Source organism: Leishmania mexicana, chromosome 22 (assembly GCF_000234665.1).
Source record: "Leishmania mexicana MHOM/GT/2001/U1103 complete genome, chromosome 22".
In the NCBI taxonomy this organism is placed as follows: domain Eukaryota; phylum Euglenozoa; class Kinetoplastea; order Trypanosomatida; family Trypanosomatidae; genus Leishmania; species Leishmania mexicana.
Window position 1 is genome coordinate 192,316 of NC_018326.1, and position 15,478 is coordinate 207,793.

At 62.2% G+C, this 15,478-nt stretch overlaps 5 protein-coding genes across 5 annotated transcripts; all 5 read right to left on the reverse strand.

The window, feature by feature from the left end:
• Window positions 1–538: 538 nt before the first annotated feature.
• On the reverse strand, window positions 539–2,089 carry LMXM_22_0500 (conserved hypothetical protein; the record flags this gene model as incomplete). Its single annotated transcript, XM_003875456.1, has 1 exon — window positions 539–2,089. The coding sequence occupies one exon, from the start codon at window positions 2,087–2,089 to the stop codon at window positions 539–541; it is 1,551 nt and encodes a 516-aa protein (XP_003875505.1).
• A 722-nt stretch (window positions 2,090–2,811) lies between these two features.
• LMXM_22_0510 (conserved hypothetical protein) lies at window positions 2,812–4,494 on the reverse strand (the record flags this gene model as incomplete). Its single annotated transcript, XM_003875457.1, has 1 exon — window positions 2,812–4,494. One exon carries the CDS (start codon window positions 4,492–4,494, stop codon window positions 2,812–2,814), a length of 1,683 nt encoding a protein of 560 aa, XP_003875506.1.
• A 1,198-nt stretch (window positions 4,495–5,692) lies between these two features.
• LMXM_22_0520 (conserved hypothetical protein) lies at window positions 5,693–9,079 on the reverse strand (the record flags this gene model as incomplete). The annotated part of the gene is made up of 1 exon (XM_003875458.1): window positions 5,693–9,079. One exon carries the CDS (start codon window positions 9,077–9,079, stop codon window positions 5,693–5,695), a length of 3,387 nt encoding a protein of 1,128 aa, XP_003875507.1.
• A 1,275-nt stretch (window positions 9,080–10,354) lies between these two features.
• On the reverse strand, window positions 10,355–11,671 carry LMXM_22_0530 (conserved hypothetical protein; the record flags this gene model as incomplete). The annotated part of the gene is made up of 1 exon (XM_003875459.1): window positions 10,355–11,671. One exon carries the CDS (start codon window positions 11,669–11,671, stop codon window positions 10,355–10,357), a length of 1,317 nt encoding a protein of 438 aa, XP_003875508.1.
• Window positions 11,672–12,223: 552 nt separating this feature from the next.
• Window positions 12,224–14,899, reverse strand: LMXM_22_0540 (conserved hypothetical protein; the record flags this gene model as incomplete). The annotated part of the gene is made up of 1 exon (XM_003875460.1): window positions 12,224–14,899. One exon carries the CDS (start codon window positions 14,897–14,899, stop codon window positions 12,224–12,226), a length of 2,676 nt encoding a protein of 891 aa, XP_003875509.1.
• Window positions 14,900–15,478: the final 579 nt, after the last annotated feature.

The window sequence follows — 15,478 nt, forward strand, 5'->3', positions numbered from 1 at the left end:
TCAGCTATATATGGGAATAAAAAAGGTGCCCGCAGAGGGAGAGGGAGATCAGGAGAAGACGTACATGTGTGTATATATATATATAACAGCGAGCGCGTGTACCAGAACAACGGAGAAAAAAAAAACCTACAAACCACGACGAGGAGAGAACAAAGCCGGAATCGAGCTCACTGCGGACGTCTGCCGGCATGCGAGAAGGTGCACGACCCACCCGCGCACAGATGAGAGCGTGCGTGCGTAACGCCAAGGAAGGCAAATGCGAGACCGGATACGCGACAGCACCCACCGTGTGCAAGCCCATGCCCCCATTCCCTCCCTGTGTCTTGAGAGACCCAACACAGTAAAGCAGAGCAGAAAACCAACGACGACATCACCATGCCATTCGCGATGCTGAAGCGGCAGCAGGTAGAGGGGGAGGGAGGGGAGGCTGATGGACTCTGTCCCAACTCCACAGTGGATAGACCACAGAGGGTGAGGAGGGGAAGACCGCACGGCTTCAGGGGGAGGGGTAGCGGCGCGTGTCCGTACACGCACAGTTTCATCGTCTCGGGTTGATATTGGCCTTCTCGATGTAGTCGCCCAGCCTCCCTGAGACGTTTGTTATGGTAGCCGCCGGCGGCCTCCATGGTAGCACACCGTTGTACGATGTCGGGTCGCGCGGGTCGGGTTTCATGAACGACTTCTGGAAGGCCTCTGAGCACGTTTCTAGCACCTCAAACGGCGAGGCCACCGTCGGGTCGCGCTGGCACTTCCACACAGCCTTGCTCTTGTGCTCATCCATCTGGTCCTTGTCCGACGCGCCGCTGATTACGCGACTGAAGGTGGTCAATAGCTGCACGCACTTGCTCTTGTTGTCAATCGTCTCTTCGTTGTAGCGGCGAAGCGCGTTCAGGGCGCGGCCCAGGTCCGTCTTGATGAGGTGCTCGCGGCTCACACCCGTGAACGCAGTGAGGTCCTCCGTCACGGCGATGCTGCCGTCCATCGGTAGAGAGACCAGGATATCGAGCGCGGTCGTGCGCAGCTCGTACGGCGCTGGATCAGCTCGGTCGACATCGTAGAGCCAGTAGCTCAGCTCCTGCAGAATGCCCGCCCCAACGAGCGGGCCCACCATATATCCCTGCCGGCACCGAGCCTGCACAATGCTCTTGAGAGCTACGCGGTTGAGCGGGAAGGCGCCGGGGAGGGTGTTGCGGCCGCTAATGATGTCTTCGTCCAGCTGTCGAGCCTTCGCCATCGCAGCGACCAGCTCCTTGGCAATGGCAGCGAGCTCCGCAGAACTCGTCTTGCGCTGCGTCGCCTTTTTGACAGCCTTTTCGGTCCGCATCTTGGACTCGCGCAGGGCCGCCTTCTTCAGGCGCGCCTCGATGGCGGTCGCCGCGTCGGAGAGATCTATCGCCGGCACCAGCCCGAGCTCGCCATCCATCTCATCCGCGCCGTCCGCCATGTTCAGGAACATGCTCCCTTCACCGTCGTCGTCGTCGTCCCCGTGCGCCTTGGTGCCCTTCTTCTTGCGCCTGCCGCTTGCCTTCTTGTGCTTGGGCATCTTCTCCTTGCCCTTCGACTTCTTAGAGCCGGTCTTCTTGCTGCTCTTGTGCTTGTCCTTCTTCGAGTGGGAGGTCGAGTGCAGCTTCTTCCACCGTTTGTACAGCCTCTTACCCAACCGCTTCGCCGCCTTCTTGTCCCCGATGCTCAGCAGCATCGTGTCATCCACGTGGGCGTCCTCCCCTGCACTGGCAGACGCTCCGGCGTGGCCTTCCGCGCCCGAGGACGCGCCGCCGTCGCGAAAATCCACCGCATCCTCTGCCTGCTGCTCATCCTTGTCAGCGGCGTCACTGCCATCGTCCTCGTCGTCGCCGCCACTTCGCCCTGCCTCAGCGTCGTCGGTGTCGTTCTCCGCTGTGCCCGCCATGGTTGCGCGAAGGGCGTGTTCGAAGGTCCAGCCACTACCGTCATCAGTGTCCGCGCCTGCAGCCACCTGACTACCGGACACACAACCCATGTAGCCGCTCGCCGAGACCGAATCCTCGCTGTCCGCATGAACAGGGAGCGAGGCAGGCACCAGGGCCAGAATCGAGTCTTCCTCCTCCATATCCTGACGAGTTTCGGCCGCCACCGAAAATGAAACACGAGCGTACAGACGACGCCAAAAGAACAGAGTGCTAATGCCTTAGGCGCAGCCTCCAACAGACACGTGCACACGGAAGGAGCACAACGAGCGGGGGGAGGGGAGGGAGGGATTGGGTTCGCCGTCTCCACAAGAGCAAATCGTTGTGTATGGGTATCTGCACGTATGGGCTCACGTGCTCTGTGAACGAGTCCGCCAGCCATGTGGACCGGCACCGTGAGGGGGCGGGCGGGCGACCACGCACGGGACAGAAGGTGCGGGCACACAGACACACACACGGACAGATAAACAGACGTGGAACGGCGCATGTGCCAAGGAAGAGGGCGAGGGGAACGAATGCATGGATGAGAGTGCGTCCGCGAGAGAGGCCATGCGCACATGTCGGACAGCATTCGCGCGGCACCGTAGCGGCGCTATGGACTACGGGTGTCGCGGGTGTGTGACCCGTGTTCCCGAAGCGATGCATGCCTCGGCAACCTGCTCATAGGAAACCTGCACACAACTGACAGCCACGAGGAGAGTCTTCAGTGTGTGTGGGGGAGGGGGAGGGGGGAGGGAGTAGCAGGGACCACCATGGGTAGCAAAACACATACCTAGATACCGATGCACGCACAGGCTCACCCCTTCCGCGTACACAAACTACCCCTAACGCCGTGGTCACAGCCCTCATCAGCCACTACTAGGATCTAAAGGTACCGCCACTGGGAGCTCCGCATCCATGAACCAGTGTACTGCATCTTGTTGGGCGTGCTAGAGGAGGACGTCAGCACACCCGATGGCCGGCGCGAGCCACGAAAGGGGGGCCAGAGAGGCCCACTCGGACAGCTCTGGCGATTCTGCAGGAGGCTATCGGTGCCGCCGACCCGCGACCCGGCACCTTCGCTAACAGTCGTCTTCATGAGATGCACACGGTATCGCCATGCCACGCTGAAAGGGAGAAGGAGTTCATCATGCTGTGAGATGGCGCCGTTCCTTGCATCGCAAGCCTCCATGTGGCGGTCGTCGTGCCGCAACGGGCGCCACACGGCATCCCATTCGACATAGGCTACAGATAACTGCACGTCATGAAGGGAGACGGGCGGTGCCTGCGAGAACCACGTGCGCGCCGAGTGCTCAGCTGTGCCATCGGCTCGCGTAGCTTTCTTTCCTGGCTGACGCTTGACTTCACCGCCGACCTCGCTGGAGCTCCCCATTGGCACCTGTGCCAGGGACCATGCGGCGTGAGAGACGTGCACGATTGGCGACGGATGCATGTGGGGAGAACGCAGCCGCTGTACCAGATCTGAGGCGGCAAGCACCATCGCAGGAGATGGTAGGGCACCACAAACGTCGCCTCGGCTCCGTGGACGCCCGCCGGAGAAAGAGCTCGCAGAAGCCAGACTTTCTGACGGCGACGGGGAGGAAGGCCAGCAAGCGCCACCACTAGTGCCACTACCCGCTGCCACGCTACCTCCTGCCTCCACCACCATCACCGCACACTTGAGACGACGTTGCAGAAGGCACAGCACATAATGCAGAAGCGGGATGGCCTGACCGGACGCGCGCTCGAGTAGCGCTGACGTCGACACTGGCCCCATAAATCCGTCCACGATACACAGCGGTACAATGTCCACCTCATGCAGCGTGGAGCTGCGAGCAGGCGTGGGGGCTGGCGCGGCAGCGGAATCCACGAAAGACAGCGAGGATGTAAGCACCGGCTTGGCCCTCATCTTCGGTTCCCTCGAAACACTGGGCCGGCCGCCGCCGCGCGAACCTGTCGCACCACACTCAGTTGAGGATGGCGAGTTTGGCGTGTCTGTTGGAGCCGAAGCGTCTGTCGCACCATCCTCTACGGTAACTGTGGGGAACGTGTAGGCCTGGCACACGGCGTAGAAATCGTCCATGGAAGTGCAAGGCAGCACCTCTACTCGCCGGACAGCGTCCAGCACCGCTCGCTGACGGGCACGGAGGTGGGCTTCTGAGCTGAGCAACTGCGACCGCGGTTTGGACGACGCTGTGCGAGCAGAAGCCGATGACGAGGTAGTGCACCCTGCAGAGCCCACCTGTGTGACGTTCTGGGCATGGCGAAGTGTTGCGGGGTCGGCTTGTAGCGCACGTAGTGCCTCTTGCCGCAGTTGCTGCAACGCCATCCATTGCCTCTCGACGGTCACCGCAAATCTTGCCAGCGAGAAGGCTTGACTCGTCGGGGCGGTGAGGAACAGCACACGACCACCGCGCAGCGCGTGTGCGGCGGCGACCTCATAGGCTAAGCGCTGCTCAGCCACTGGTGACTCAAACGAAGAGATGAGCGCTCCCTCGCCAGTCGCCGATGCACGCGTCGGTGACGGCGCGGCGGCACCGGCAGCGGTAACCAAGCAGACAGAATTCATACCCAGTTCAGCGCACGCGTCGCCTGTGGTGCCCTTGCCGGCGGCAGCGGTAACATCGAGAGCTGTTGCCGGCGAAACGGAAGGTTCACCTTTATCGGTGTCAAAATCGAAACTGCGGGCGACGGGCTGTAGCGTGAAGACGTGCGGAGGCAACAGCTGTACCGGGATCGCATGGAGTCTCTGGACGACCGACCTGGCACTCTCTCGGTGGCGGTAGCGAGGGAGAGCTGCGGTGGTAGTTGTGGGCATCTGACAGAGCTACAAAGTCCCGTGCGCACGGTTTGCACAACTTGAGCTTGAGCAGGTTTTTGTGCACGTATTTCTTTAATACGGCTCTGATGCAGAGCATGGGTAGAGTAGCGTAAATCCTCCTCTCCCCCGAGTTAGCGTGTGTGTGTGTGTGTGTGTGTAAGAGATAGCCAGCGAGACGTCAGCGGTAGTCATGGCATTAGCGCTTTCGTGTGCTGGCCCTCTGTCATCGTTGTTGCTTCTTCTGTAGGGGGCGGACCCTCTTTGTGAGCTGAGGAGAAATGAACGAGCGTGTCCTCCGACGAATGGCACGCACACGCACGCCGACTCCACCTGCGGCAGTCTCACATCAAAGAACGAAAGGAAGGCAAACGCGCGCCCAGAAGGTTCAGAAGAGTCGCATGCGGGATGGGCACAACAAACAACGTGTCCCCGCGTGTGCGCGAGTGCCGCGCGCCTCAGCAAAGGGACCGCCTGCTGCTCACAGCACAACCGTGCGCCCGAGCGGGCAGCTAACCAGAGAGATCGAGACAAAATAGAAGCAAGGCCAGTTACGAGGCGCAGCGACAGCCTCAGTCGCCTCGCTTACCTCCCCGGTGCAGTCCGTACACTCCGACACGCCTAAGCTCACATGCACGTGCATGAGCCCTGAGACTCACTCCTTTGGGTGTGTGTGGGTGTGTGTGTTCCTTGACAAGTTGTCCAGTGAAACGAGCGAAGAAGGTCAGTGCTCGGCCGCCACCCACCACCACCCCCTTCTCTCTCCCCATCTCTCTTCCCCGGCATGACAAGCGGAGAGAGATGGTGCACAAGAAGGCGGGGGGGCGCGCGCTACACCGCGCACACGCCCACGCAGAGAAATACACAGCCACACAGCAGTTGAGGTTCATGTTAACGAAAAAGCAGAAGTGCCGTGGATGTGCCGCACCTCGCACTCCTCGGCCTGTTTTCAAAGAGGTCCGTCCGTCTTGAGAAACAGTGCGACCATGTCCTCGACGCTTGGGAAGTAGTCGGGCTCATCGTCGTCATCGTCGACCTTCCCAGCTGGCACGGCCGCTGCGGCTGCCGCTTCCTTGCTGTGTGGACCAGCATACCAGCCAGGGAGGGGCTCACCAACGCCGCCGGCTGCCGCACCGCGTCTTGCCTTTGCGGCGGCCTCCGCGGCCTGCAGACGCAGACGACGGCGCAGCTCGCGTGCCTCGGCGACGCAGACGTTCTCGTAGAACGCCCGCGCGCACACGAGAATCTGGTCAAGGCTTATCTCCCTGCTCAGCCCGTTCGCAAACTGTAGGAGCGTCTCGTACGTTTGTATATGAGTTATAATCTGTGCGGCGAGCGCGCCGAGCAACGCCACCGTGACGACCACTTCGTACGACGTGGTGTATGGGCAAGCGAAGAGCACATCCCAGAAGCGCATCGTGTCCTCGATGCTCGGCAGATCGCGCTTGAAGCAGACCAGTATCCAGCGGAAGCAGAAGAACATGTCATCGGCCATGCAATTCGTCTTGAGATGCGTGTACAAGCCCGGATGGAAGTGTCGCGTCAGCACCTGTGCCTGGTACAGCTTCCGCTGCAGCCCCTTCACAGACTCGTACGGCGCGCCCGCCGTGCGCCCCTCAATGACAAAGTTCGCCGACATGTGCTCAGTCAGTATCTTGCGGAAGCACATGAACATGGAAGCCTCAGACGCCGGCGACAGATGTGGTGCTGGGGACAGCGAGGGCAACGCGGCAAGCAACACCACCGCGGCCACATCGCTCATGCCTTGGCTGTAGCCAAGATCCATGTCCAGCATCACATGAGCCAGCAAGAGCTCCTGCAGCACGCGGAGCATCTCGGAGTCATCCTCGCGAAAGGCCGGGTGCGTCCGGTCGGTCCTCTGTACATCTTTCACGATGGATTGCTTGGCGTACCGGTACGTGGCGAAGTGCGCCTCCTGCTCAGGCAGAAAGGATTTCCACTGTGAGGTGAGGCGCGTGTAGAGCGCCTCGTCGTTTCGGAGCACCTCGGCTCGCTCGGCCTCCGTCGAGCCTACCGCGTAGGCTCCGAGCAGGTAGCACCAGACCTCGAAGCGGACGCTGCTGTCCCCCAGTCCTCCCCGCTCGTACACAGCTTGACGGAAGACACGCCAGCGGTCCGCGTTCAGCCTCCGTTTCTGAGGCGGCAAGGCTGCCGAGGTCGCACTGTGCGTGGCGTGGCTCTCCAGTACGTCCTCGTGCTGGTGCGAATGGCGCTGCGTCCCCGGAGAGACGTCGAAGGCGCGCACCCAGTCCGCCGCGGTGACCGGCGACGGTGCGCGGCTTCCGCCGCCGTCCAGTGGGAGCACCGGCCGGGGAGGAGAGTAGCATGCGCCAAGCCGTATCGCCGTCATCTCGTCCGTGAGATCCTCAAAAGAGGAGGCGCTGGAAAAGTCCTGCATTTCCTCCGCCGAGTTCGTCGTCAATGCCCATGCGCGTGTGTCGCTGCTGACTCTTCTGTCTCCACTGCCACGACGATCATCCGTGTGGCCTGCCTCCTGCTCGAACCTCGTCAACGCGGATGCCCAGTGCGGCGCCATCGCGTCCATGGCTTCGTAGCGCAAGTTGGAAGTGTACTGCGAGACCAGGCCACCCACGCCGCGGGCGCCACTACGGAAGAGCGTACGGGTGGAGAGCCGCTTGCGCCAGCCGTGGACCCCGCCTTCTGGCGGCTGCGTTCGCGGGGCGCCAGCGCCGCTCGTGCTTCTCCTTGCTGGTGATAGCGGAAGCCCCAGATGCACGCTGCCGAATCGGTGCACCCCGTGTGACGTCGGCAGCTCGGATAGATTCGCGGCACCTCGGATTCGTGACGGCGACGAGGAGCTGATTCCGTCGGCACCTGCAGCTCCACTCGCGCCATCCAGAAGGAGCAGAGACGAGTTATTGCGGCCGCCACGGCACGCATAGACGAGCCCAGGCGAGTGCTGCCGCAGTGCTGCCATGCACCGCGTGATGCCGCCTTTGTGGAACACAAAGGAAAAAGACATTGTCGGTGCAGAGCAGCGCGATGAGAGGGCGACAGCACCACTGCCCATCCCCGACGGTGACGCGAGCGCGCACCCTCGTGAGTCGCTGCCAATACGCACAAAAGCATCCGACGGGCATTTCGCTGCATAGGCAGCCGCGCCCGACTCTAGTTGCAGCGTCAGCATCTGCACGCGACGATCTCGTGGCGTCAACATGTCGGTGTCGTTGCTCTCCGCCTCACGGATATCGCGTACAGCGAAGCAGAGGCACCGTGGCAGCTTTGTGCTGCTGCCGGCAATGCCTTCGGTGTTTTCTGCCGGGGTGCCTGCGGCAGCGGCGGTCGAAGTCAAGCCCTGTGGATCGCGGTGGTGCGATGGCGTGGCAAGTGGTGCCGCAGCTGGCGTGTTGGGTACGTCCCCCGCGTGCCCCATGTCCGTGCTGTCGACCGCCCCTGTACCAGCAGCATCACCTGCAACCCACAGGAGAACGGTGACGGTATCTTTCTGCTTCTCTACAGAAGCTTCGGCAGCGGCTGCGCCCAGTGGTTGACTCTGCGGCGACTGCGGCGGAGTCGAGCTCGCGTCCGCCCCTCTGCATCCCACCGGTGTCACATTCAATGTGCTCCTCAAGTCCTCTCCGGAAGTCTGCAGCGCCTGCGGAGATGCGGGCAACTCCATGGCGCACTGCCGTGTTGGTGAAGACAGCTGTGGTAGCTGAATGCCCTCCACTGCAGTCACCGAGCCTGCACCTAGATCTGAGATGGGCACGTTCCTGTCATGGTCGCTGAGCCTTTCCGGCTCCTCGTGCATCTCCTCTGCATGCCCCGTGTGGTCAAGGGTGTTGGTGGCAGTGACCATAGCGGTCGCTGGCGACGCCTGCACTGAACTCTCTCTGGCTGTGTGGTCCCCGGCGTCCGCAAAGCTAGGATTTCGTGAGGCGCAGAAAGCTGAAGCTTCGTTGGCGAAGGCGAGCTGCTGATGCGACGGCGCCGACGTGGCAGTAACGGCACAAATCGAGCCCCACGTGTCCGCCGGCAGCTCGCACACATACATAGTGCCGTGCTCTTGGGTTGGAGCCGACGCCTGCGGCTGAGACGGTGACCAGGGGAGCTGCAAGAGCTGCGGGGATGGCGTGCGCACAACCGCTGTAGCTGTCGGGATCACGCGGGTGATGCCGCCGCCACCAGCGCTGTCATTGCCTGCTTCCGGAACAATGACAGAGCCGCGAAATACACGCCTTGACGAGGGAGCCGCTCCGCTCGCTGTCTCGGCCAACGAGATCTGCTCAAAGACCTCGTAGCAGCGATGCTGCTGGCTGAGAAACTTCAATAAGCCCTCAGCGGAGAGCAACATGGCTGAATAATGCAAAAAAAAACGCGGAAAAGCAACAGATGAGGATGCTGTCGTATGCGCGCGATGCCACGCCGATGTTGTATGAAGGATACAAGGGGCGTGTGCAACGTACCCAGGTCTCTTGGAAGCGGTGACGAGGAAAGGGAAGGGAGGAGGAGGAGAGGGGTGGGGGGGGGGCGCACGACAAACCCTCACGTGAGAAACGACCCCAAAACACGAGAAGGCAGACGTCGACGGAGAGCGCGAGTGAGACGCACGGCAGTGCGGGGCGCGCGAGACGATACGAAAACAGAGGAGAGCCGCACGTGCTGGGAAATAATAGAGCAGAAACTGCGATCTAAAGAAAGGGTGCCTATATGTTGAAGAAGCAGAGAGACGTACAACACCATGTGGCGGGATGGGCCACGCGCGAGGCAGCCGGCACGTGAAGCAGCCGTGCGTGTATGTGTGTGAACGTATGGGTTTGGGTCGGTGGTCGTGAGGCAGTTCAGTGACGTGTATAGTGTCACCACAGCAACAGCGAGACAGCGTCTCAGGCCTACAGGAGAGGAGAGGAGACTGTCGTGTATATGTTCGCACGAGTGCACGTGTCGGGTGCGCCTTGATCACTTCACCTTCTTTCGTTTTGCGTGTTGCGCCACCAACACATGGTCCTCTTTGTCCCTCGCTGCGCGTGCGAGACCAGAGAAGGGTCTTCGAATGTGGAGTACGAGATCGAAACCGGTTGTGGTTCGGAGGTGTGAACCTTGTGTGAGTTGATATGGGTGGGCTCCGCGAGCGACGCGCGCTGCTTAGCGGAGGGATGCCCGAGACAGACAGACATATGGAAGAGAGAAGGCCGAGGTGGACGGAGAGCGGCGTGACCACGAGAGAGATGAAAGAGGAGGATCACAGAGAGAAGCACAGATGGGCAGCCACGCACACGCAGCACCTACGCGTCGGAGCGGCGTCCTCGGGTGCGGCGACGACCCCGGTACGAAAGGATTACGGCCGCTCTCACAGTGGAGAGACAACAAAGGCGTCGTCAACGGCCACAGCGCCGCCCCCCCCCCGCGTTTGGTTGTGGCCTCACCGCGGCTGTCCTTCGTTCACCCCACCCGCGAAAGACGCCCAGGACGGACACGCACAGAAAATGAGCCGTAGTTGCTCACCTATTTTTTGTTTCTTTTGGCCTCCCTCCCCACCCCCGCCATCGTACTGCACACATGCAGGGAAAAGGATAACTGCGGCCCATACGTGCAGCCTGGCCCCCCCGCCGCACACACGCGGGCACGCTCAGTCGCAGCGATACAAAAGGTGGACACCGAGCTGCGTCTCCACTGGGGCACTCACCTCGCCGCGGCGCAGCCTAAACGCCGCCTCGTCGATCTCGTCCGCGAAGGTGCCCTTCTCGACCACTCCTAGATCGCCGCGCTTCTTCTTCGCTGACACCTCACAGTACTCGTCGACAGCGGCAACGAACTCCTCGGGAGTCCACGGCGAGAAGCCAAGCGCCGCAGCGACTGGCACTCGCCGCTGATGGTCGGCCAGAATGTAACGCGCCATATCGAGCGCGTCGGCGCGAGAGCGGGTGATGATCTCGCCCTTATTGCGGCCGCGCGAGACAGGGTTCTCCACATCCTTGTGCTTGATGACGAGCTGGAAGAGATGAATGGGGGCGTACTCCGCCAATGCAGAAGCGGCCACAGCTGCTGGCGAGCCGCCGGTTGCATCCGCAGTAGTCTGCATGACAGCCGTCGCCGCAGGCTCCGCCATCCATCCAGCAGCGCTGGTGACAGCGTCGTGGGCACTGGAAGTGGCAGTCTCTGCAGTCGCCGAGGATGCTCTTGGCTCGCTCGCCACCTGTCCTTCGGGTGGCGCGCACACAGGGGCAGCGGCGCTGGTGGCCGAGGCAGCCACGGCGCTTGGGACTGTCGCCGGGCAGGTGGCAGTGCCGGCGACAGCAGCAGAGAGCGACACCTTGTCTGCTTCACAGACTCTGCTGTCCGTCGACGCCAACCCCAACCCATGCCGCTGCGCCGCCGTATCTTCGGCGCCGTCCTCGCGAAGGCGCTTCAGCTGCGGCGGCGCCCCCGCGCGGAGCTCGTAGGTGCGCGTGCTGTAGCCAAACTGCAGTACCGACCCGACCGCAATAGGGATGGGCTTGCGCGGCTCCACACGCCTCCCTTCGAGTCGCACCCCGTTGGTGGAGCCCAGGTCAAGCAGCACGAAGCAGACGTGCTCCTTGTTGAAGATAAGCGCGGCGTGCACGAAGCTGATGGAGGGGTGCTCCAGCACGTAGTCGCACACCGGGTTCTTGCCAAAGAGGTAGTACGGAAACCTCTGCAGGCCAAGGGCGGGATACGGCACCTTGCCTCGCACACAGTGAAGATGAAAAGGCCGCGACGGCAGACCCGCCCATGCAGGGCAGCGGAAAATCGAGGCTTGCTTGTTCAGCTTGACGGGGTCTGTCGCGGCAATGATATGTGGCGGCAGCGACTGGGCGGCCTCGCGCAGCGGGATCGCGACAGTCGGGGAGGCCTGCTCGGCATCGGCAGAGACGGTCTCCGCCGCCCGCGCAAGCTTCTCCACGTGCGCTTGGAAGCTGCTCATGGTCAACTCAAGCGCCACACGTACAGACGACGCACACCTACAAGAGAAAACAGGGGAAGAGAGAGACGAAGTTCAATCAAGCGCGCACGCACCGGTATGGATATTGCTTAAGGGTGCTGCGCGCAGTGCACGAGTCCCGTCGAATCATTGCCCCTCCTCCTCCTCCTCCCTCACCGCCTGTCATCATCACCACAGCCGCCATAACAACAAAAGACAGCACGGCAGGCTGGCGAACGAGAGAGGAGGAAGAAATGTGAGCCCAACCTTCGTGCAGGCCCTGCACAGCTCGAGGGGACGCTGCGCTGTACGGTGTTGCACCAAAGCATGCGTCCGTTGGCGGACCTGCGCATACGGAGATCAACAAGAGTGGTGACGCTGATGCAAGGTTGCTGTTTCTGTTTGCAGACCGGAAGAAGGGGTGAAGAGAGAGGGAGCGGCCCTCTGACTTGGGAAAGAAGAAGCGTCTGCGGAATCGGCCGCGCGAGTCTGTGGCGCACAGCGAAGACGCGCACGTGCACAGGTCATGACGGTGGCCTCCGCCAACACACAACGTCATACGGCGCTCTTGCCATTCCACTTGATGACGTTTTCCTTGTGCGCCAGCGAGCTGTTGCGGCGCGGGCTCCATCCTCGGTAGGGGTTGCGCAGATCTCGCATCACCTTCGGCCGCATCGTGAAGGGGTGCGGGGTGCGCGTGTGGTTCGCAAAAACCATCTCGCCGCCGCGACCGAAGAAGTCCCACCCGCTCGCATGATCGTGCAAGCCTTTTGGAATCGGTCTCGGGTCCCGCTCGGCGTCGGCGTGGCTGCCCGTGAAGGCGTCGCGGCGACGCTCGTGCAGACGGACGTAGTCGCGGCGCATCGCGTCATCGGCGAGAGAGGTGAGCGTGGCGGCGCTGGATCGTCGACCCGGCCGGGTAGGGACGTTGAGGGGGCCCCCTCTGAAAGCAGAGGCAGCGGTAGGGGTATGCCACTTCATGTCAAGCAGGGACGGTGCTGTGGTGCTCGTGGTGTTGGTGCGCGCGTTGGACTGGAAGGGATCGACGCTGCCGTTGGGCGGTACCGTGTCATCCGACTTCATCGCAGCGGCAGTGGAAGACGCTGTGGCTGAGCGCGAGCAGTTTTCCAACACAACACGGCCCTCGAAGATAGCGCAGCTACTCGGCCTGTTGCCTTCACCCTCTGTGGCAAAGTGACGCACCACCTCAGGAGGAAACAAGTGAGGCAGCTGCCGCACCATGTCGTGCCGCCGTGCCGACGAGGAGCACAGGGCAAACGCCGCATACCCGAGCACCACCAGTTCCGCCTTCAGAGCCTGATGCTCTGCCGACACGTACGTTGATGCCTTACACTGCGAAGCCGCCACCATCAGCGGCGTGCGTGCAAGAAGGTCGAAGACGCGCTCGACTTGCCCCACCTGCAGCAGCGCCGGCCCCACGGCGGCCATTACAAAGTCGGTAAGGACCATGTCATCTCGAAGGAGGAGAAGGTCGTCCAGTAGCCGGACAACGGTGACGGGGATAGCGGATGCCGACAGCCGCAGCTCGTGCTCCTCGCTGACAGTGTGGGATCGCGGCGGCGGTTGTTCGTGATCGCGCCCCTTGGCTGCCGTCGCTGCTGAAGTGGGTGTCGACTTCCTCGTTCGCACCAGCAGCGGTGCCACAGCAGCAGGGAGGGACGAAAACAAAATGTTCAGCGTGGTGGCATCGAGTTGAAGGACGGGTGCCGTGATGGGGGGCCCGCCGTTCGCGGATGCAGGCAATGGACCCTCGCAGTTTCCCATGGAAGACGACAGCGTCTGGAGGTCAGCGAGGGTAGCAGAGATGTATGCAGTGGCGGGCCTGTTCAGGAAGAGTTGGCAGAACACAGAAAGAGACTCCTTCCAGTGCCGGTGGGACGCGAACAGGTTCAGCACCTCGTGCACGTCCTCCAGCGGCGGGGGGCGCGTGAGACGGTCACGGTTGTCATCACGACAGCTGCCCTTGGCATCCCCGTCCACGGCAGATGCAGCTTCTAGCACAGGGCCATACAGGTGTTCCCAGCAGCAGAGCGCATCCCGAAGCTGCGAGTGCGAGCCCGACTCACTGCCGCCCCGGCAGAGGCGGCGGAAGAGCCGGCGCACCGCCTCGCGGCTGAGCGCTTGCAGCATTGGCCGTGCTGGTGGAGCGACTGAAGCGCGCGGCGTCGCCTGCTGGCCTTCTGTTCTGTCGACACCCTCCGAAGAGGCAAATAGATGTGCGCCACCAGGCGACAGGGCCGGCGTCTTTGGACTGGCCGTGTCGTGGAAGAGGGAGCCGATCGTCCGACGCGATGGTGATCCGCGGGTGGTGGCGTAAGGGTGGTCGTCAGCGGCGGGTGCACCGCTTGCCGACCCACATACATCGCCAGCGAAGCTTTGAGCACGTTTCCAATCGCCTCGCCGAGCCGCCGCCTCGGCAAGCCATCGTCGAGCGTCGGTGTCCTCGATGCGACTGCGGTGGTGCCGTGATGCCGGCGCGCCATCCGCATCCGCTTTGGTGTCATCCACCTTCAAGTAGGTCTCGTACAATTTGGTTGCCTCCTCCAGCTGCGCGTGCCGGCACAGGACGGGCAGCAGCAACGTCGCCATGTGCTGCATCGTCGCCGACGAGAAGCGAAAGCGGCGAGTAGCGAGATGAAATGTGTCGAGGGCGCTGCTAGGCTGGTCAAGAGCGCAGTAGGACCACACAAGGGTGACCCACAGGGAGCGGTTTGACGGAATCTCACCAGCGTAGGCCCTGTCGCGCAACGCGTCCACAGCTGGCAGTATGTCGGCGGCCCCTTCACTCCCTGCTGGCATCTCAGCAGGCGTGCTGGACAGCCGCTTGCCATCGTCGTAAAAGACCTGTGCCTCTGCACCGTCGAGGCCTCGACGTGACTGCTTTAAGCACGGAGGCGCGAAGGCAGACGATGGAAGCGTGATGCGCTCAGCGTAGGGGCCGTGGTGCTCCACCATATCTCTCAGTACCATTTTGAAGTGCTCGGGGGTGCGACCGAGGCGTGCGTAGCCGGCATTCAGTACCTCAAGAGCGCGAATCCAGTTATGGCTGTCCAGTGGCAGAACGAGACGCCGGTCGATTGCCTTGCGACTGTACGCGGCGCGCATGTCGGCGCGGTTACGGAATCGCGAAGCTGCTACCGCCCACGCAGACGGCTTCCAAAACTGCGTCGCGTAGGAGCCATGACGGCCGGAAACCTGAATGGACGGCATCGCTCGCGGCGTCATCTCTGAGGCGCCGGACGGGGCCAGAAGAGGGAGGAGGGACTGCCCCACCTAATCAAGTCGGCGGCCCAAACAGCGCCGCCGCTAAACTAAAAGAACTGACGAAAACACAAAGAAAAATGCGCGACAGCTTCGTGGAGTGCCGAGAGGAAAAGACAGAGGGTGGGGGTACGATCAAACACATGCTCCTCCCTCTGCGCGTTACAGAGTCCAGTCCAGCTGCTGCGCCTCACGCCACCGCCGTTGGCGCCAGAGAAGGCAAGCGAAAAAGAGGGAGAGATCGATGAAGGGACGAGAGTCAGGCGAGGAGGTCGCACACCAAGACATTGAAACGAAGCGCCGCCCATGGCAGCAGCACCACTTCGCTGCGATTCTTTCGTTCTGGCATCGTCCGCGGATGCGGAGCAGTGGGTCCCCTACTCCCCCCACCCCGCAACACCCCACAAGCGCGGTGCACGCACGCATGCGCGAGTGCCTTTCCTCTGCGCATCCATGTTTGATGTCGAACCCCCCCCGAAGCAGTTCTTCTTGTTCAGGCTCCCTGCGTGCGTATCTCGTCAGAGCGCC